This window comes from Orcinus orca, chromosome 20, assembly GCF_937001465.1.
Source record: "Orcinus orca chromosome 20, mOrcOrc1.1, whole genome shotgun sequence".
Taxonomy (NCBI): domain Eukaryota; kingdom Metazoa; phylum Chordata; class Mammalia; order Artiodactyla; family Delphinidae; genus Orcinus; species Orcinus orca.
Window position 1 is genome coordinate 43,003,113 of NC_064578.1, and position 21,508 is coordinate 43,024,620.

The 21,508-nt window shown below is 57.4% G+C and overlaps 1 protein-coding gene across 4 annotated transcripts; it reads left to right on the forward strand.

The window, feature by feature from the left end:
- The first annotated feature begins 322 nt into the window (after window positions 1–322).
- On the forward strand, window positions 323–19,252 carry GRAMD1A (GRAM domain containing 1A). Of its 4 annotated transcripts, none has more exons than XM_033413831.2 (20): window positions 325–515; window positions 4,607–4,720; window positions 4,844–5,054; window positions 5,159–5,179; window positions 5,659–5,743; window positions 5,873–5,976; window positions 6,058–6,153; window positions 6,899–6,979; window positions 10,307–10,419; window positions 10,593–10,743; window positions 11,280–11,478; window positions 12,487–12,630; window positions 14,196–14,314; window positions 14,407–14,549; window positions 15,123–15,226; window positions 15,314–15,487; window positions 15,606–15,693; window positions 16,907–17,014; window positions 17,098–17,218; window positions 18,796–19,252. In XM_033413831.2, exons 3-20 carry the CDS (start codon window positions 4,953–4,955, stop codon window positions 18,886–18,888), a joined length of 2,046 nt encoding a protein of 681 aa, XP_033269722.1. In that variant the 5' UTR covers window positions 325–515; window positions 4,607–4,720; window positions 4,844–4,952; the 3' UTR covers window positions 18,889–19,252. The 4 variants fall into 4 exon arrangements, with proteins under 4 accessions (XP_033269720.1, XP_033269722.1, XP_033269723.1 ...); XM_033413832.2 differs by having other exon boundaries at window positions 4,607–4,716; XM_033413828.2 differs by lacking the exon at window positions 4,607–4,720.
- Window positions 19,253–21,508: the final 2,256 nt, after the last annotated feature.

Here is a 21,508-nt window from a genome sequence, read left to right on the forward strand (position 1 = left end):
CGTCCCAGCCGCCCCTCTCCATCTCTGTCTCGCTCTTCCTGCCCCAGCGCCCCGTCCCTCCCTCTCTAATTCTCCCTCTCGCGTCTCTCTCCCAGTGGCCTCGCTCTGTCCCCGCCGTCCCTCCCTCGCCTTGGCCAGCCCCCCGTGGGTCTCCCTCTCGCTCTCACCTCCTGCTCTCCCGCCTCCCTGCGGCCCCTTTCTCCCTCCAGGTATCTGACTCTCTCCATCTAGGCCCCGCCGCCACTCCCCGCCTCGGCCGGTCCCTCCCCTCCCCCCTCCCTCCCGCGGGCGGGGGGCGGTGCTGTGACGCGACGGGGCGGGGGCAGGAAGGGGGAGCTGACGCTGCGGCTGCCTCCCGCGGCCCCGGCCTTTTGTGCGGGCGGCGGGCTGCGGGCGGCGGGGTCGGGTGCGGGCGGCGGCCGAAGAAGGCGAGGCGGCTGCCCAGCGGGGACGCTCAGCCGGGCCCGGCCCTGCCCTGCGGCTGGGCGCGCCCACCGCTCCGCATCCATGTTCGAGTGAGGACCGGGGCGGGGGAGGTTCGGGAGGAGGTCGGGGGGGAGGGGGCTCCGCGGGCTCGGCTGGGGTGGCGCGGCAGCGGCCGAGGTCCGGGAGCTTGTGCACCGGGGGCCGGCCAGGGGGAGGGGAGGGAGGCGTTGGGGGCCCATGGGTGCGCTCGGGGATGGGCCCTGACGGCGGGGAGGCCCCCGGGGCCGGTTCGTTGGCTTGGCGGGGCTTTGGCTGGGGGACCCGGCCTTCCGGGAGCGCCCGGGCCTCCTTCGCCTCTGCCTGGGAGGCGAGGGGTGTGCGCGAGGCTGACCCAGGTCTTCGGGCCTGCGGTCGAGGCAGGACGCAGACGAGCCCCCTCCGGCCGGGCCCCCAGGTCCCGGAGCCCGGGGCAAGCCCGGGAGCAGCCTCTCCCGGTCTGGGCCCCCTCCCGCCGTTGTGATCTGTTGCTGGGCCCGGCGCTGCTCGGATGGGGGCTGTTGCGTGGCTGGCCGGCCGACCGCGTGCGTGAGATCCTCTGGGGTCGTGGGCACGGAGTTGACCTACTCTCTGTCTGGGCCCAGGGTATTTTAGATTTTGCATAGGTGTCTTGGAAGTGTGTATGCGTGTTTGTGTTCCTAGTGTGCAGGCAGCTGTGATCCTCTTTGGCTCCGTGTGTGTGTGATTTACCTCGAATTCCATCTGTGGCTCCATGTGTTTCTGTAAGCTCCCTGCGTGTGTCTGATTGTGACTGTAGTGTGGGTCTGGGGCTTTGTGTGTGTGGCTGTGACCTTCCGTGGTTGTGTGTGTGTAATGTATCTCATCCCGTCAGACCTGTGCATGTCTGATTGTGACTTTGGAGTGTGTGTACATGTGTCTAAGTCTCCTAGTGTGCAGGCAGCTGTGATCCTCCTTGGCTGTGTGCGTGTGTGTGAATTTATCTGGGATACCATCTGTGGTTCCAAGTGTCACTGTAAGCTGCCTGTGTGTTCAGTTGTGACTTTGTAGTGTGTGTGTGTGCATGTGTCAGGGGCTCTTTGCTGCTATGACCCTTTGCCTCTGTGTGCTTATAATTTGCCTCTGAACCTGTTAGCTCTGTGTGCAAATGTAAGTCACCTGTGTGTGTCCATGTGCGACATTATTGTGTGTCTGGGGTCGTTGAGTATGACTGAAACGCTCTGGGGTTGTACCTTTTTATCTATTTCTGGTTCCATCTTTGTGTGAAAGTTCCTGTGTGTGTCGCTTCATGACATTGTTGTACGTGCCTGGGCTTCCATGTGAGCAGCTGGGACCCTCTGGGGCTTTGTGTGAGTGAGAGAGAGACCCCTTGTGGCTCACAGTGAGCCTGGGACCCTCCCTCCTGAGACCTTGGCTGTACCCTTGACTCTCCGGAGCAATAATCGTAACTGATGCTGTTCCGCTGTTACAGTTTATAAAGCATGTCCCACGCATGATTTCAGTACCTGGCCACTGTGTTGTCGAGATGTGTCCACGACCTCCCGGGGCTGCATTTTTCCCAAGTCCTTCATGGCTGTGTGAGTGTCAGGGCTCTCTTGTCGGTCAGCGACAGCAGCTGACATGTCCATCCCTTGCCACGTAAGAGCAGGTCTTTGCTCTGGCTTCCCCTCCAGATGGGGAATGCCATGAGAGCTGAGCTGACCCTAGGCTTCATTTACCTGGCTTGTGCACGTGTTAGCTGGGGTCCCCTGTGACTGTTCTTTCACTGTGTGGCTCTCTCTGTAACTGTGGGAATGTTACTTGCTTTCAAGTCTCCTCTGAAACTTTCTCGTGCCCGTATGTGTGAATGTACCTGGGACTTTGCATGGTTTTCTGTTTCTGTGACCCTCTGCAGCTGCGTGTGTGTTGTGCATGCATGCACGCGCGTGTGTGTGTGTAACTTCTGGGACTTTGTGTGTGGCTGTGGCGTCCTTGTGTGTGACTGTGCTGAGACTCTGTGGCTTTGTGTGGGACTGTAATATACCTGTGATACTACTGCAGGGTGTATGGGGGGTGAGGGGTAGGGGAGACTTCTTACAACTGTGGGGAACTGCAGTTTGCCTGTGACAGTGGCTGTGTGTGAGCCACGTCGAGGTTCCCTTTTGTGCACACCTGTGTAGGCCTCTGCCCCTCTCTGACCGGAGGGAGCTGTTGGCCTCTTTAGGCCCGGGAAACCGGAGGTGAGGTGTCTGCAGTGACAAAACCCCATTCTCTTCCAAGTCCCTGAGCCATGTCACCGTGTCGGGCTCCTCCCTTCCCTCTGCTGCAGCCTGCCTGGTTGGGCAGCCTCCGGGCTGTCAGGCTTGAGCACTTCCTCTTTGTCCTGCCAAGGAGCGAGATCTGGGGGCGCAGGCTGGGCCCTGTCTGTGTGTGTCGGACTTGTCTGCAGGCGCCTTCCCTAGACCTGAGGCTGCAGGAGAGTAGGATAGGTGGAGGAGGGGTCTGCATTTCGGGCTAGAGAGGCAGGAAGATGAGGCAGGGGAGGAATGTGGTCACCCCTCCTTTAAACCCTTCCCGAGCTCACCAGGGCCGTCAGGGTGAAGCCTGAACACCTGCTCAGGGCCCAGAGGGCCTGCAGGTGGGCCTGTGGTCTCCTGTCCTCCTTCCCCAGCCCCGCTGGCCACCTCGCTCCTCCTCAGACCTGCCAAACTCAGTCCTGTGCCGGAACTCACCGTTCCTGCCCCTAAAACAGTCTTCCCCGGCCCTTTGCCAGATCTGCTCCTTGTCCTTTGGGCTCAGCTCAAGTGGTCCCTGCACACCAACCCACTTAGCCCTCCTTATCTCCGTGGTCCTCAAACTTGAACATGCATTAGAGGCTCCTGGGCCCCACCCACACTTCCTGATTCAGGAGGTCTGCGGTAGGTTCCAGACTGCATTTCTGACAGCTTCCAGGCACTGCTGGCGCTGCCCCTGTGCGCAGCGCTGCCTCACAGCACTGACCAGTGTCTGAGATCATCATCCTTATTTACATGATCTCTTACTGATCGTCTCTGTTCCCCCATCAGAATGTCAGGTCCCTACGGGCAGCTGTTGGGTCTGTCTTGCCCATTTCTGTGTCCCCAGTGCCCGGTGCAGGGCGGGTGCTCCGTGTGCACTTAGGGGTGACTGACTGGGGCTGGCATCCGTTTGGGCTCCAAATACCAGGCTGAGGTGTTTGTGCAGGGCTCAGCGTGGCACCTCGGCAGCAAGTGCTCTGGGGTGGCGGCAGGGCCGCGTGTTCCATCTCAGCCTGACAGTCCCTACTCAGCCCGAGCACCTTCCAGGTGGTGGGCTCTATGTATGTATGTCCTCCAGACAACCGCTGTTATCCCCATTATACTCAAGAAGAAACTGAGGCACAGAAAGGTTCAAGCACTTGCCCAAGGTCACAGGGAAGTGGTCCAGCTGAGATCTGCAGCAGCCTCAGCCTGCGGAGGGTTGGGCCAGTGGTACACTTGGTGGAATCCAAGTTTGGAGGGTGGGGGGCGCGGGGCGGGGTCAATCACTCATTCAGTCTACAGGGGCAAAAGCTTGCGGAGCACCTGCTGTGCGCCAGGCCTCATTCTAGGCAATGGGAACAAAACCCCCTTCCCCTGTGAAGTGCACCTCCTGGTGTGGGAGGCTTTGAAACGCTTTGGGGAGAGAGAAGAGGGAGGGGGCTCGGGAGAGGGGATGTGGTTTACATGGAGGGGCGAGGGAAGGTATCTTGGAGAACTGGCCCCTGAGCAGAGGCGGTAAGGACCTTGCCTTCACCTGGAGTCAAATGCAGGGGGAGAGGACTAAGCCAGGAGGTCCCTGACCTGAGCAGCGAGGAGGCTACTGCGATGTCCAGGAGCGGGGAGCATGGAGGCTGGGCCAGGCCGCTGCAGCAGGGGGAGGTGGGCCAAATAGAAATAATGGAGATAGATTTTAGAGCTGGACCGTGTGGGACTTGCTAATAGAGTAAAAATGAGGGGTGAGTAGGAAAGAAGAAGACACTTAGGTTTTTAGCTCAAGCCACTGAGTGGAAAGTGGTTGTTCAATAAATATTTATTGTATGAATTAATTAATAAGTTAATTTTAAGACCGGCAGGCATTACTGAGAGCTCACTATGTGCCAGGCTCTGTCAGAAGCCCTTTACATGTACTGATTTGTTTAACCCTCCAGACAACTAGAAGAGGACATGCATTTCTCACCCTTGGATTACAGATGAACTGACCGAGGCCTGGGGAGCTAGGGGGCCTGCTCTGGGTCACATGGCTAGGAAGTGGAGCAGGGTGGGTAGGTGGGGATCAATGGGCTGATGGGTGGGCTCCCCCCACGCTGGCCTGTCCCCCCCACGCCGGCCTGTCCCCCCACCCCAGCCTGTTTTTCCCCACAATGCCCCTCTTCCTGTTCCCCCAGCACCACCCCGCACTCTGGCCGGAGCACGCCAAGCAGCTCCCCATCTCTCCGTAAGCGGCTTCAGCTCTTGCCGCCAAGCCGACCCCCACCTGAGCCGGAACCGGGTACCATGGTGGAGAAGGGGTCAGATAGCTCCTCAGAGAAGGGTGGGGTGCCTGGGGCACCCGGCACCCAGAGCCTGGGCAGCCGGAACTTCATCCGCAACAGCAAGGTCAGTTGCTGCAAGCCCAGGTGGGGTGGGGGGAGCGATGGGGGGAGGGGGGGAGGGCAGGGGCATCCCGAGGCTCATTCTGACTCCGTTCCTTTCTCTTCCAGAAGATGCAGAGCTGGTACAGTGTAAGTATCGGGGCAGGGGGCCTTGCTGGAAGGATGAGAGGGAGGGGGACAGGTGCTGAACCAGGGGCCCCTGGCTGCAGTAGTCACAGAGTGGGTGCTGGGGTCAGCAGACCTGGGGCTCACATCCTATGCTGCTACTTACATGCTCTGTGACCTTGAGTGAGTTGCTTAACCTCTCTGGGTTTCTCTCTCCTTGAGAAACAGTTCTGACCTTACTAGACTGAAGGGAACATTCACTGAGAGTCAGTGATACTGGTGGGTACGTGGTGCAGGACCTGGCTTAGGTAGCAATCAGTAAATGGCTCTCGTTATGGTTACTCTTGTGTTAACAGGCAGTAGGAGCCAGAGGTGAGCTAGACACTGAAGCCTCAGAGAGGCTCCTCCCAGGCTGAGGAGACTGAGGGGTGCTGTGAGCTTTGGGGGACAGAATTAGGGGTGTGGCCCCCTGTCCCGGTTCTCACCTCCCAAACTTCCCCCAGATGCTGAGCCCCACGTACAAGCAGCGGAATGAGGACTTCCGTAAACTGTTCAGCAAGCTCCCTGAAGCCGAACGCCTCATTGTGGGTGAGTCCCTGCCAGCCAGACCCGGGGCTCCCGGCTCTGCCCTCCTGACCCTGCCGCATGTGCCGGCCCAGCGGCCAGGACAGCCGTGTGACTCGGGTGTCTGCCCGTCTCTCCCCTCGGCCGCCTCAGATTACTCCTGTGCCTTGCAGCGCGAGATCCTCCTCCAGGGCCGCCTCTATCTCTCCGAGAACTGGATCTGCTTCTACAGCAACATCTTCCGCTGGGAGACGACAGTGAGCCGACCGGCCTGGGACGAGGAGGGGCACCAGGGTGGGCAGGGCCCTGGCCCCTTCTGACTTGTCTTTTGTCCTCAGATTTCCATCCAGTTGAAGGAAGTGACGTGTCTGAAGAAGGAAAAGACGGCCAAGTTGATCCCCAACGCCATCCAGATCTGCACGGAGAATGAGAAGGTTAGCGAGAGGACCAGCAGACAGGGGCCCCGGGGTCCCCGATCTTCACCGGCTCCTCTCTCCTCCCCACCACCCAGAGCCCTGTTGACTCAGCACCCAGCTTCTCTCATCTTCCCTTTCTCTTTATTCTCCCGGCCCCAGCATGGGCTCCTGTAGTCTCTGACCCGGACTCCTGCACCTGCTCCTGTCTCAGGCCCTGCAGTCTGTCCCCTGACACAGCTGTTCAGGGATAGTATTAACAGAAAAATTCTATCAGCTCAGAGGCTTCCTCCACCGGGAAGCCTTCCCTGATGCTCCATGTATCATGATTGTTGCCTCAGGGTCCATCCAAGAGGGCTGCCTCACACCAGTGGCCCAGACGGGACTGGAGAAGGAAATGGGGCGGGAAGACTTCAAGCAGACTTCCCTTTGTGTTTTCTTGGCCAAAAGGGGATCCGTTGGCCACCCACTGTGGGCATAGGAGACTGGGAATGTGCCTTGGGCTTCCCCCAAGCAGCCCAGCCAGTTTGGGCTGTGAGCTCTGGACTGTGAGCCCTGGGGCCGGGGGCCATCTCCACATCGTGGTGACTCCAGGGTCATCCAGTGCTGGGCTGGGCACAGGACAGATATTCTGTGGAATGAGGGAAGGGATGAATGATTACATACATCAGCATGGAGAGCCGGGAACAGGGTGCAGTGGGTGGAGCTCCCTCCTCTCTCCAGCCTTGTCTCTCCCCCAGGGCTCACACACCTCTCTCTTCTGCAGCATTTCTTCACTTCCTTTGGGGCCCGAGATCGCTGCTTCCTCCTCATCTTCCGCCTCTGGCAGAACGCACTGCTTGAAAAGGTGGGCCTGGGCGAATCCTGGGCAGGGGGGCTAGGGGGAGGGCTGGAGTGGGGGGACCATGGAGCCAGAGATGCCAGGACTCGGGGAACTGGAGGACCCCTCCAGCTCTTCTCCATGGGCACCAGACCCAATGTGCCGGCAGCTCTTCCATAGGCCCCCACAGGGGGCCGCCACGGCCTCCGGTGCCACACCCTGCCCATGAGAAATGCATACTCACAACTGCTTAGTCAACACCTGCAAATCAAAAATGCTCCGAAGACGGGGAGGTTTTTGGTAAAGCAAAACCTGACAAGATGGGGAGGTTTTTGGTAAAGCAAAACCTGACTTGAGCTGACATGGTTTACAGTCCCTATCAGCACTGTCTAACAGAGTTTTGTGCTGTGCTGTCGGTATGGTAGCCACTGGCCACACTTGCCTGTTGAACTCTTGAAACGTGGCTAGTGTGACTGAGGATCTGCATTTTTAATTTAATTTCAGTTTTAATTAAACTTAAAACACCACGTGTGCTTCTTGTATAACACAGGTCTGTATTTATCTCAACTAATGGGACTTTTCATATGTTTGAGGACCAAAAAATAATAATGTGAATGACTGGGGTAAATCTTAAATATAGTTGTGACTCAGTATAATATTACAGTATCCAGTACAGAATATACCAGTGATTCTCAAACTCTGTAGTTTCAGGAATCCTTTGCACTCTTTAAAATAATTATAGACTCCAAAGGGCTTCTGTTTAAGTAGAGTATATCTATCAATATATACTGTATTAGAAATTGAAACTGGGAGAAAATTTTTTAAAGTGTTCAGAGTTTGAGAAAGGAACAGAAGAAGGGCAGGTTTGGGAGAGGTAGTGGTGCAGTGGGTCAGTGGGAAGGCCTCCCACAGAGAGTAAGTTTTTCAGTGTGTTTTTTATTTCTTTAATTTCTTGGCCTCGCTGCGTGGCATGTGGCATCTTAGTTCCCCAACCAGGGATCGAACCCGCGCCCCCCTGCAGTGGAAGCACAGAGTCTTAACCACTGGACCACCAGGGAAGTCCTGAAACTGGGAAATTTTTAAACACAAGATACACAAACACACATTACATTAGCCACCAGAACAATGATAAGGTCACATAGTCTCTGGAAAACTCCACTGTACACTCATGAGAGAATAAAAGTGAAAAAGGCAAGTGATCTACTACTAGTAACACTTATCATACTTATGAAAATGATTTTGCCCTCATGGAGTCCCTAAAAGCGTCCGGGGGATGCCCAGAAATCCTTGGACCACGCTTTGAGAACCTCTGGTATACACTGTACTTACTGGATCCTAAATATAATATAGATATTTTTAGTGCTGTATTATTGTATAGGCAGTGTATTATCTTTCTTAAATCCCCAAATTTCTTACTTTTGAATCAAGTCTTACCCCAAAGATTTTGAGTAAGGGATTTCAGACATTTACTTCTCACATTGTGATAGTCTATTATGGGCCAGCCCTGAGTGGGCTCTCCTGGAATGCCCACTGTGGTTGCATGAGTTTATGTGGCATGCATTCAGCTGCAAGTAGCTGCAAACCCAACCAGACAATGGTTTAAACAGACAGACACTGAATTACTTCAGATGATAATAATAATAGCTAACGCTTAACAGAGCTATTGGGTGCAAGGGACTGTTCTGAGCTCTCCATGAATTAACTTATTTAATCATCACAGCCACCCTTCAAGGCAGTGTGGTTAGTATCTTTATTTCACCAGTGAAGCACAGAGGGAAAGCCTTGCCCATGGGCACATATGCTTTTCTGTGGCAGAGCTGGGATTCTGACCCATTACAGTCAGGCTCTGGAGTCCACTTAATCACACTGATGCCCATGTAACAAGAGGTCTGGAGGCAGGCAATCCAGGGTAGATTTGAGGGCTCCCTATGTCATCCAGGACCCAAGCTCTTGTCCATCATTCCACACCATCGTCCTTCTGCATATTGATGTTTTGTCCACATGCTTGTTGCCTCATGGTTGCAGGTGGCTGCTACAGCTCCAGATGTCATGCCCTCAGTTAAGTGTCCCAAACATGAAAGAAGAAAGGGATGGATGGAAAGTGGGCCCTCCTTGATCAGGAAGGGGGAAAGCCTCCTTTAGCAGACTTTTCCTTGTATTTCTTTGGCTAAGACTTGGTCACATGATCACCCTTGGTTGCACAGGAAGCTGGGTATGTGGCAAAGGAAAAATGAGTTGATATAAGCGAGTTATAATTCCCTGGGGCTGGGGAAGATTTTCACCCCAAACAAATCAGGGTTCTGCTGGCAGGAAGGGATGGTGGATAGATGTCAGGTAGGCATCACACAGTGGCTGCTACTGCTGGCTTGTAGCACCTCAGAAGGCCCCAACCCACTCCTCCAGCAGCGCTGAACTCACTTCCTGTCTTCAGGGGCAGCTCCAGCTATGGCCATCCTCAGGGGCGAGAGCACTGGAGCAGGAGCCCGAGGGAGGAACAGTGCAGTGTCAAAGTCTCCAAGGAGGACAAGGGTAGCCAGACTGTTGGGGATGGAGTTCAGCCCCGTCACCGAGTGCGAGTCACTGAACCCCATTGGTCAGATGCGGACCGTCCCTCCTTCACAGCACCCGAGCTGGACCTAGAATAGAGCTTGGAAATGTCAGCTTGTGGGAGGCAGTGCAGTGCAGTGGTTAGCTCCAGGGCTAGACCAGCCCCCTGGGATCACATCTCAACACAGCCACTTCCTAACTGGATGACATCACCCACCTCTGTGGCTCAGCGTCAGTATCTTAAAATGATGACAATATTAGCACCTACTTTGCAGAATGGTTTTGAAGACTTGTTGAGTTAGCACGCATAAAGGGTTAGAAGAATGCCTGGCACATGGTAACAACTCAGTGGATGTCAGCTGCTGGTACTGCTACTATTACTACTATTAGATCTCATCAGCGTCATCCAGCCACTCCAGCCATGGGTAGCTTCTGAGGACACCTGGGAAAGTAGTTGGGGGCAGGACAGCATGGCAGGTGGGAGCATTGGCTCTGGAGTCTGGCTGGGTTTGAACCCCAGAGTTGACCTCAAGCACGAGTTCTCCACCCTGGGCCTCATATTCTCTGTAAAACTGGGAACTTTAACCTGTAGCTGTGGAAGTATTGTGAGGACCTAAGGGAGAATTCCTGAGCACGCTGGCTCCTATGCGATGGGGTGCGGAGTGCGATTGGGAGAGGTCTGGGATGGGAGGTCATGCTCCCCCTTGTGGACACCAGGGGAACTGCTAGGCTGAGGGCTGGTGGGTGCGGGTGGAAGGGCTCTGGCCCTGATAAGGTGGAGGCCAACCTACCGTCCTGCCTGCCCAGACGCTGAGTCCCCGAGAGCTCTGGCACCTGGTGCATCAGTGCTACGGCTCAGAGCTGGGCCTCACCAGCGAGGACGAAGACTATGTCTGCCCCTTGCAGCTGAATGGTCTAGGGTGAGTCGGTAGCTGGAGGCTGGTTCCGGGGGTCGGGAGGAGGCAGCAGGGGCTGCGAGCAGAGCTCCTGGAGTCCTGGGTGGACTGAGGCGGGGGTACAAAGTCTGGGAGACCAGGAGGGTGTGTGGGTGTCTCAAAGATGCAGCGGTCTTACTCCCTCTCTTTCTCTGTAGGAGCCCCAAGGAAGTGGGCGATGTAATTGCCCTGAGCGACATCACCTCCTCAGGGGCAGCTGACCACAGCCAGGAGCCAAGCCCGGCAGGTTCGCGCCGTGGCCGCATCACCCCCAGCCTTTCCCGGGCCAGCAGTGACGCAGACCACGGGGTGAGCGGGCGCGTGGAGAAGCGAGGAGGGTGCTGGGTGGTGCCGGGGAGAGAGAGGGACAGACTGACAGATTGAGGGGGGATCGGGGGGAATGGACAGAGAAGAGGTAGATGGAGGGGTAAGTGAGGGGATGGATGGAGGGATGGGATGGAGCTGGGAAGATGGGCAAGGAGACTAGGCACAGGTAGGGAGAGAGAGAGACAGGCAAAGATGGGGCAGGTAGATAGATGGGAAGCGGGAGAGACAGAAGAGCCGATAGAGGGCTGGCTGGCTGGATGAGGTCGGATACAAACAGATAAGGCATGGACAGGACAGGCATAAGAAGGCTCATGGCCCAGGCATCCAGGACAGGCCTGGCTGAGAGGCTGAGAGGAGTCCTCGTCTGGGTGGCCCCAGGGCCCCCCCGTAGCTCAGCGAAGAGCTACACATGACCTTCCCGGCACTGGTTCTCCTACGGTCTCGAAGCCTTCTGGTGGATGTGGGTACACAAGGGGCCCTTAGGCTGGGACAAGGCTGGATTAAGCTTTTCTCTGCAGGCAGAGGAAGACAAGGAGGAGCAGACAGACAGCCAGCCAGACGCCTCCTCCAGCCAGACAGTGACCCCGGTGGCCGAACCCGCGAGCTCAGAGCCCGCCCCCCCTGACGGGCCCGCCTCCCTGGGCCCCTTGGATCTGCTGCCCAGTGAGGAGCTGCTGACAGACACGAGTAACTCCTCCTCGTCCACGGGGGAGGAAGGTGAGGCAGGTGGCCGATTCCTTTGCTTTGGGTACACGTGACAAACCTCACTCACAGGGGCTGCCCCGAGGGATTCGCTGGCTCGTGGGACCGAAAAGTCCACGGAGTAGGCAGCTAAGATAAGGCGTTTAAATGGTGGTGTTAGAAATCTGTCTGTATTTAGCTCTGCTTGCAGGCAGCTTAGCGGGGTGGATAGGAGTATAGGCTCTGAAGCCAGATTGCTGGGGCTCAAATCCTGGCCACGCTGCTTCCTAGCTGTGTGACTTGGGCAAATTATTCAACCTCTCTGAGCCTCATTTTCCTCATCTAAAAATTTTCCTCACCTGGGGTTAGCGATAACACTACCCACTTCATAGTGTTGTCACTGAGAGAATTAAATGTCTTAATACAGGTAAAGTGTTTGGACCAGTTAGTAAGTGTTGGCTGTTATTATATCATCATCATCATCATCATTTCCATTTTCTCTGTGCCAACTTTATTCTCAGATAGCTTCTACTCTTGTGGCAGAAAGAGCCCCAGGCCTGCCCCAGACAAGCCTAGCAGAGAGAAAGCATGGTTCTCCCAGTGGCTGCACCAAAAGCTCTAGGGTTGGCTCTGACTGGAGAGCAAGCCCACCCCTGAGCCCCTCACTGTGGCTGATGGCCTGGCTTGGGACACACACACACCCCCATCCACCCACCCCTGAACCAATCACTGGGGCCGAAAGCTCAGGCTAACGGGCAGGCCCACCCCTGTCATCACTGGGACTGCAGGTGCGTGAGCCTAGGTGTGTGCTCTGCCTTGAACCCATGGTGGTAGCTCTGATTGTCTGGGCTTGGGGCACACGCCCACCCTCAAGCCATCCTGTGGTGGAGGGGGCTGAGTAGCTCCGTGTCTGTGTCCGCTCTGGTCCAGGAGGACGGGGCTGCCCAGGCACCCCACAAGGCCTGGGAGTGGGGAGGAGCGGTCACTCAGAGGGAAACTGAGGAACGCAGGCAGCCTCATCCCCTGTCCTTCTCTGTCGCCCAGCCGACCTGGCGGCCCTCCTTCCCGACCTCTCCGGTCGTCTCCTCATCAACTCCGTCTTCCACGTGGGTGCCGAGCGGCTCCAGCAGATGCTCTTCTCAGACTCGCCCTTCCTGCAGGGCTTCTTGCAGCAGTGCAAGTTCACAGGTCAGGGGCCGAGGTGACCAAGGTACACGGGAGGGGGTGAGGAGGGGCAGACCAGGAGACGGGCAGGCACCGCTGTGCAGAGCAGGTGTGGCAGGCTGGGGAGTTAAAAGCAGCATCTGTGAGGCCAGAGGGGCTCCGCCTCTTACCAGCTGAGCGGCCTTGGGCCAGGTGCGGACCCTCTCTGTGCCTCGGTTTCTTCTGTGTGATGCGGGTGATACTAGTTACCTGCCTTGTCAGGGTATCAGGAGAACTAAATGAGTTAATACTAGACAAGTGCCTAGAACAGTAGCAGACAGTAAGCATTTAATAAATACGAGTTAATGAGCGCTCTGTCAGGCCCGTGCAGAGACCAGGACAGATGAACTCCAGAATCTAGTGAGAACAGCAGTAAGCAGATACTCAGGCAGATAAGTGTGTATGTCAGAGAGGTGGCTGTGGTCTGGGGGCTGTTAGGAAAGGCTGCTGGAAGGATGTGGCGTTGAAACGAAGGCCTGAAGGAGGAACTTTCTTAGGGAAAGTGGAGGAGGTGGGAGAGAGGAGTCCAGGAGACCAGCAGGGTACCTGCAAAGATCCTGAGGCTGGAGGCTGGCACTGGGAGAAGCCCCCTGCGGCTGGGCCCCTGTCGCCAGGTGTGGAGAGGGGAAGCCACAGCACGAGCAGAGGCAGAAGGGCTGACCAGGGGACTAGCAGGGAGCTCAGGAGGCTGCAAAAGAGATTCAAGTTGGGGAGGGCCTACTCAGATGGTAGTTTTCTCTGTTTCTTTTTTCTGTATTGATGAAAATGAACCACATAGAATCCCCTGCAGAATGAGTAAGACTATGCCTTGTGTTGGGGGCACTCGAGTCCCCCAAAACTATGCTTATATCCTGGAGAGACTGGCACATCAGACTGAGGAGCTCAGACTCTGTCTGGCAGTACTAGGGAGCCATGGAGTGTTGTAGACAGATAAGGGACAGGGTCAGGCTTGGCTTTAAGAAGCTACCGCTGGACCAGGGGTAGAGACGGAGGCCAGGAGCTCAGGGGGAGGCTGAAGAGGGGCCCTGGACAGGCAAGGATGGGCTGAACTAGGACAGTGCTCAGGCGGTCAGTGAATAGACGGGGAGGGAGTGTCCAGGACGAGGCTCAGGGCTCTGCAGGAAGCCTGGAGGACAGTGGGGCGAGGAGGGATGTGTTTGAGGAGATGTGGAGGCCAGTGGGTGTGAGGGGCCCTGGGGACTTCCAGGGGAAGGTGTTCAAGAGGTGGCAGGACCCTAGGTCTGAGGCTCAGGGGAGAAGCCAGGACTGGTAAGGAGAGGAGACTGGGGCTGCAGGAGTAGAGGAGGTGGCCCAGGAGGGCTGAGAAGTGTAGGCACGAGAGCGGTCCCAGCTCTGAGGATCATCAACGTCTGAAGTTTTGGGCGTCCAGAGGGAAGACGGGGCAGACACCGGGGTGGGGGCAGGGAGGAGGCGCAGGTTTGGGGGCAAGTCCCCAGAGAACTGGAACCTTCCAGAAAGGCTGAGTCTCCTACAGCCTGTGGGCAAAGGACTGGAGAGTGGTGTCTTCATTCTGCCCCTCCATCCTCCAGACGTGACCTTGAGCCCCTGGAGCAGGGACAGCGAGTGCCGCCAGCGCCGAGTGCTGACCTACACCATTCCCATCAGCAACCCGCTGGGGCCCAAGAGCGCCTCTGTGGTGGAGACACAGGTGTGCCAGGCAGGGTGGCCAGCGGGTGGGGTGGCCGGGGGCCAGGGTGGGGGGCATGGCGCTGACTCCCTGTTCCTCCCCTGGCCCCGCAGACGCTGTTCCGGCATGGCCCGCAGGCAGGCGGGTGTGTGGTGGACTCAGAGGTGCTGACGCAGGGCATCCCTTACCAAGACTACTTCTACACTGCCCACCGCTACTGCATCCTGGGCCTTGCCCGGAACAAGGCCCGCCTCCGGTGAGCAGTGGCCCGGCCCCTCCACCTGACCCCTGATGGTCGCAGGGCCCCTGCCCCAGTCTCCCCACCCCAAGTCAGCTGCAGAATGGTGGTTGCCACCGTGGCAGGCGAGCAGAAGTCAGGAACACCCCGAGGTGTTTGGCCTGAGCCACCAGAAGGATGGAGCCGCCATTGACCGGGAGGGGAAGGTGGGGAGGGGCAGGTTTGGGGGAAGATTGGAGCTCAGCTTGGGACTTGCTGGGATGTCTCTCAGAAGCCCGTGTGGAGTTGGACGCAGCAGCAAGATGAAAGGGGTTCGAGGGTGAGGTGTAGGCTAGGATGGCAGTCTGGGTGGGCAGTGCTGGGGCAGCGCCGAAGGCGGGAGACCTGCCCAGGTAGTGGGTGTGGACAGAGAAGGGGCTGCGGGCTGAGTGGGGTGGTGAGTGGGGATCACAGGGAACCCTTGGGGGTGTCTGTTTTGTCTGTGGGTGACAAGGGGCCCTCTCTGAATCAGGGGAGGGAAGGCTGCCCCCGGGAATGGGACAGCAAGGCTGGAGTCAGAGCCTGACCCCCTCACCCCTTTCCCGACCCCAGAGTGTCCTCCGAGATCCGCTATCGGAAGCAGCCCTGGAGCCTTGTGAAGTCGCTCATCGAGAAGAACTCGTGGAGCGGCATCGAAGAGTACTTCCACCACCTGGGTAGGGGGCCGGGGTCCGGCCAGGGCCACAGACGGGGTCGGGGCCGGGCCGGGTGCAGACGTGCAGGGTCCTCTCTCGTGTCTGCAGAGCGAGAGCTCGCCAAGGCCGAGAAGCTGTCTCTGGAGGAAGGCGGGAAGGATGCACGCGGGCTGCTGTCCGGCCTGCGCAGGCGGAAGCGGCCCCTGAGCTGGAGGGGCCATGGTGACGGGCCGCAGCACCCGGACCCTGACCCCTGCGCCCGGGTTGGCATGCACCCCTCAGGTGAGTTCCGTCAGGCCTGGGGTCGGGGGGGCGGGGGAGGAGCTGGGGGTCTGGGTGGGGTGAGCCCGTCCGTCTGGGTGGGGATGAGTCTGTCTGACTCCGAGTTGCTCCCCCGCAGGCTCCCTCAGCTCCCGCTTCGCAGAACCGTCCGTGGACCAGGGCCCCGGGGCAGGCATCCCCAGCGCCCTGTTTCTCATCAGCATTGTGTGAGTAAGGGGGCCGGGCTTGGGGGTCAGACAGGCCTGGATCTGCACCCTGGCTGTGTGAGCTTGGGCAAGTGCTTGGCCTCTCTGGGTCTCTGCTTACGTGAGAGCATGGGCTCCCCACCCCATAGCAAGGATTAAAGGAGGTGACGCTTGAGATGCGCCCAGCAGGGCTCCTCACGTGGTGTACTGCTCAGTCTTCATGGCGAGGTCATCCCTGCAGGGAGAGGGAAGCCTCGGGGCTCTGGCGGGGGTCAGAGGGGCCTGACCGCGCCCCCAGGGCTGGAGGAGCAGGCCCCCGAGGGAGCCGGAATTGGGTGAACCAGGAGAGGTGCGCAAAAGGAGCAATGTCACACTTCATTCAGGTTTTCTGTGCCCAGCCCTGAGCTGTGTGATACGAGGGACACAGTAGCGACCAGCAGCCCTGGGGGGAGACAGACCTGGCACCAGACCAGAGGGATGGGGTGGTGATGGAGGAAACATGGGCGGTGGGGACAGGGAAGCCTTCGGAGGCCAGTGAAGGCTTCCTCCAGGCTGGACAGGTAGGCCGTCAGGGAAGGCTTCCCAGGAAAGCAGAGGACTCTGAGCTGAGACCCCACGGGGATTAGGCGGGGAGACCGACATGCACAGAGGCCGGGGCTAGGGGCACGGTGCTCTGAGGAAATGGAGATGAGATCCATGCTCCCCGAAGACCCTGGGCAGTGAGAGATCGGCCACACGTTCAGCCTCTCTGGGCCTCAGTTTGCCAATAACAGCGGTCCAGTGAGGTGCTGTGCGGTGCGCTCAGCTCAGGGCTGCCGGGGTCGGGGGTGGCCGGGACCGGCTGGGCGGCTCTCATCTCTTTGTCTCCCCCTCTGTGCCTCCTCAGGATCTGTGTGAGGTAGGGTCCTGCGTCCTGACCTCCCCTCACCTGTGTCTCACCCTCAGCTTCAGCCCCTTGTCCTCACTCCGTGCCCCCAGCTCCCCCAGCGAGGTGGCCTGGACTAGCAGTTGAGGGCTCGAGCATCAGACGGGCCTGGGTTTGAACCCTGACTTTGCTGCTTATGGACTGTGTGACCCTAGGCGTGTCACTCACCCTGTCTGAGTCTTAGTTTCCTCCTCTGAAAAGAGGGCTAATCTTGGCACCCCTTCAAGGTGTGGTCACGTGGGTGACCCCCCACTTGTGGGAACGTTGGTACCCTGACTCCTGACCTCTGACCTCTGACCCCTCCCCCAGCCTCATCGTCCTCATTGCCCTCAACATCCTCCTCTTTTACCGCCTCTGGTCCCTGGAGAGGACAGCCCACACTTTCGAGTCCTGGCACAGTCTGGCCCTGGCCAAGGGGTGAGTGGGTAGCCCCAGGGAGCTGGGAGCTTGGGGAGGTCGGGGGAGGCCCAGATCCCACTCAGGCCCTGTATCCCCCACAGCAAGTTCCCCCAGACGGCCACGGAGTGGGCGGAGATCCTGGCCCTGCAGAAGCAGTTCCACAGCGTCGAGGTGCACAAGTGGAGGCAGATCCTGCGGGCTTCTGTGGAGCTCCTGGACGAGGTGCGGCTCTGGGCTGCGGGACCCTGCATTCAGATCCCAAGATGTGGCGTGTGCATCTGGGCCTCACTTTCCTTCTCTGTTACATGAGAAAGCCATTCATAGTCCCTACCTCCCAGGGTTGCTGGAAAAATCAGTGGGATGGAAGAAAGAATTTATTGGTTCTCATCCTGGGAAAAAAGTCCAGGGATGTCTGACTTCAGGCATGGCTCAATCCAGCCACTCAATAGTAGTGAGAATCAGTCTCTCTTACCAGGTCTTGACTCTGCCCACCCCCAGGGTTGCCTTTGTTTGGGGCATCCTAGGATGACCAATATGGTACCTACAGTTCCAGGGTAACATCCAAAGGTCACATTCCCATCCCTGAACCAGTCATAGTGGCCAGGGATAAGGCTTGGTCACTGAACCCCTCCCCGCCTATGAGGTGACTAAGGGGTCACGTGAGGGTGGGAAAGAGGTTCTCCGAAGGTTATTGGGATCTCATCTCCAGAAAGGGTTGCCCCAGACAACCACTGTAATTCGCTGGCAGCATCGGTTCAGACGGCCAGGTTCAAATTCAGACCTGTGACCTCGTGCAGGTGACTTCACCACTGGGGCCTTGGCTTCCTCCTCTGTAAACGGGATGATAATCGATGTTACCTCAAAGGCTGCTGTGAGGATTAAAGGAGTTAGCATCTGAGTAGGGCCCAGCTCATGCAAACACCTCACCTGCATTCACTGTTGTTAGTGAGATCCCGCAAAGCAGGTGCCGGACGCTGGGGAGCACCTGGCATTGGCTGGGTGCCAGTGATGGTGAAAATCATTCCTGGTCACCATGGACTGGAATGCTGAGGCTCACCTTTAGGGGCCTTGTTGCACCCTGAAATCATGCTCAGAGGGAGATGCTCACGCAGGAAAGGGCTGCGCAGGACAGGGGAGAGGGATCATTGAGGCTGGGGTCCCGTCGCTCAGAGAGAGGGAGGTCAGGGCCTTCCCGTCCTCAGTTCAATTCTGATGATTTTCCTCTCTCAAACTGCCAAGGGCATGGGATTGACTGCACAAATTAATACTAACAGCAGACACCAATTGAGCCGGGCTGTTCTAAGAGCTAAAATGACCAACTGATTTGTTTCTCATGGCCAGCCTCCGAGGGTGGTGCTCTTGTTACCCCCCATCTAATGGACAGGAATGTTGAGGTAGAGGCATTCCCAAGGTTGCACGGCAGGGAGTAAGAATAGCTAACGTGTACCCAGCACCTCCTGTGTGCCAGGTCCTAGGTGTCCACCCGTCAGATCCCTGAATTAATCCTGTGAAGCAGGTATGTTACTGACCCACGTTTCAGCTGAGGGACCTGGGACGGTTAAGGGACTCGCCCAAGGTTACCCAGTAAGTAGCAGAGCCAGGACTTGAACCCAGGCCACCTGGGCCCCTTCCACCTGCTGCCTATGAGAAGTAAAACTGGGTGCAGAATGGCTGGGGTGCAGAGGCACAGGCTGACCTTGGCCTCTCTGGACCTTCCCCAGTTCCTCAGCTGCGGCATGTTGGGGGATGCATCACCCCTGCCAGCACTCATCCCCCACCCTGCCCACCTCTTCCCCCAGATGAAGTTCTCGCTGGAGAAGCTGCATCAAGGCATCACCATCTCAGACCCTCCCTTCGACTCCCAGCCACGGTCCGACGACAGCTTCTCCTGAGGATATCTGGCCGCTCGGCCATCTCCCCAAATGGACAGATGGACACAGAGGATCGGTGGCCACTGCTGGCTCGGTGTGAGCGCCGGGAACCTCCCGCCCACCCCTCCCAGTGGCCCGGCCAGGGGCCACGCAGACATGGGGACCACAGAACCGAGATGCACTTTAGACCAGCGTGTGAGTCCAGCTGCCATCGCCTGCCCCGCCAGGGCACTGGCCCGGCCTTCGGCAGGCCCCCCACTAACTTATTGTGCTCTGCTGGGGTTATGGGGGGCACCTCCCGGGGTGCACGATTCCCTCAGCTCTGGGTTTAATGTATTATATTTATTTGGGGCTGACAGCGCCCCAATAAAGGGTTGGAAATGGCTGTGGTTGTGCCTGCGGGGCCCTGGGAGTGGGTGGGGGCCTCCTGTCGCACTCAGATCCCGCGGTGGTAGGAGGGGCACACCATCCCTTTTCTGGGGCCACAGTCACTGACGCGACCTGGAATTCCTGAGCATCTTTCACAAGCTTTGCACCATCAGGCTCCAGTGCGGGGGCTGTGAGGACAGCCTGGTGGCTGGTGGCTTGGTTCAGTCCTACCTCTGATACTTAGTGGGCATGTCACCTGGAGCAGGTCAACCTCTCTGAGCTTCGGCGGCTTCTTCTGTACAGTGAGCATAAGAATAGTACCTGTTGGGGACTTCCCTGGCGGCCCAGTGGTCAGGACTCTGCGCCTCCACTGCAGAGGGTGTGGGTTTGATCCCTGGTCAGGGAACTGAGATCCTGCATGCCGTGCTGCAAAAAAAAGAATAGCACCCGTCTCCCAGGGTTGTCAGAAGTGAGTCGTTCTCCCGGAGGGCTCTTTAAAAAGCAGAATGCCGGACCCCACCCTCAGTTTCCGACTCAGCACGTCTGGGGCGAGTCTGCTGAGCTCCTGCACTTCCAACAAGTTCCCAGGTGACGCTGATGCTCCAGGGACCCCCCTTTGAGAACCGCTTTATAAGGTTTCAAGGAGTTAATAAAGGTGGCTACTTATAACAGGATCTGCACAGAGTACGTATTCACTAAACGTTACTATTATGGCAGGAAAATTGAGGGGAGAAAAAAGTGAGTCATGGAGTGGGGACCAAGTATGTACCAGGCTCTGTGCCACGGTCTGATGTTCATTTAATTCTCACAGTTACTCCAAGAGATGGAGACAAACAAACGGTTACATGCCTGGGAGGCATGGCCTAGCCCCTGGTGTCTCCACATTTAGATACAAGGGCCCCCCTTCAGGACCCCACACCAGCCTGTCCAGGTTGTGGCCATCTGGACCCCATCTTACCGATGTGGAAATGGGCCTAGAGGCAAGGTCTCGGTCCAGGTAGAACCTAGGTTTGTCTCACTGAAACCCTGTTCTGGTTCCAGAGTGAGTGAGGTGGGGTAAAGAGAGACCTTTGACAAGTCACAGTCAGGCTGTAAGAATCTTAATTGATGGCTTGGGGCAGAGGACTGGAGGAGGGGCTGCATGGGGCAGGATGGACCACAGGTGACAAAGGACAGAGCCAGCCTCCTCTAACCTCTAGCTATGTGATCACGGCAAGTTACCCATCCTGAGCCTCAGTTTCCCACACCTGTAAAATGGGCATAATGGTAACACCCATTTCGTAGGAAGAATTAAATGAGTTAATATTAGTAAAGTGCTTAGAACAGCCCCAAGCCCGTAGTAGGTGCGCAGCCAACATCAGTTTGTAGGGCTGTCACTAGGTGCCCCTGCCTGGTGCCTACGGCCTGTCCTCACTGTGCTTCTGCCTGCCACCCCCGATCAGAGGGGAGGGATCAGAACAGCAAGAGAGTTATTTTTTGCAGGGGAATTTCACAGCCTAGGAGGTGCTGGCACAAAGGCCCAGATCACAAAGGTATCTGGTGTCCCTGGCTTGGTGTCCCTGGCTTCCTCTCCTTCTGCCCCGGGCCAGCCCCACCCTTGGTTCCTCTCACCTGGCAAGCCTGCAGGGGGGAGATTCTGGAACTTCACCCCACCCAGAACTGGAGGTTAGGACCTGAGGAGCAGCCCTCAGCCAAAAGCCTCCCACCCTGGTCTTGACGGAGCCTCGCCCCTCATCCTCTCCATTTAGCAGACAAGCCCCCTGCCATCGCCTGGCAGGATTCCAGACCCACCTGAGACCAGCTGCATGACCCTAGGCAAGGGAGTGGCCCTCTCTCAGCCTCAGTTTCCCTGTCTGTAAAATGCAGATTAATAATGGAAGTGCAGTAAATGTTTGGGGAGGTAGAAGTGAATCCATACAAGAAGGGCTCTGTGCTTGGCGGTTATTTATTCATTTGACGAATATGTATTGAGTACTTGCAATGTGACAGGCACAGTGGAAGGTGCTGGAGACGCAGTGGTGCACAGGACGGTGTCCTCACCCTGCGGGAGCTTGTTTTCCAGGGTTGGAGGGACAAGCAGTGAATGGAGGAAAACTATATAAAGAAGAGTATAATGTCAGGTAGTGACAACTGCTGTAGAAAAGAAACAAAACAAAACTAGTAAAGGAGGTCAAGTAAGGGACTGCGGAGGCAGTTGGTCCTGAGTGGACAGAGGGCCAGATGAAGGTGACGTTAGAGCCGAGAGCTGCCGGAGAAGAGGAAGTGAGCCCCT

What these genes read in the sequence shown, in the direction of transcription:
- GRAMD1A (XM_033413828.2), top strand. An exon ending in TCTTCCGCTGGGAGACGACA is followed by an intron (nt 5,977 to 6,057) that starts GTGAGCCGACCG and finishes TTTTGTCCTCAG; the next exon opens with ATTTCCATCCAGTTGAAGGA. An exon ending in TTGCAGCTGAATGGTCTAGG is followed by an intron (nt 10,420 to 10,592) that starts GTGAGTCGGTAG and finishes CTTTCTCTGTAG; the next exon opens with GAGCCCCAAGGAAGTGGGCG.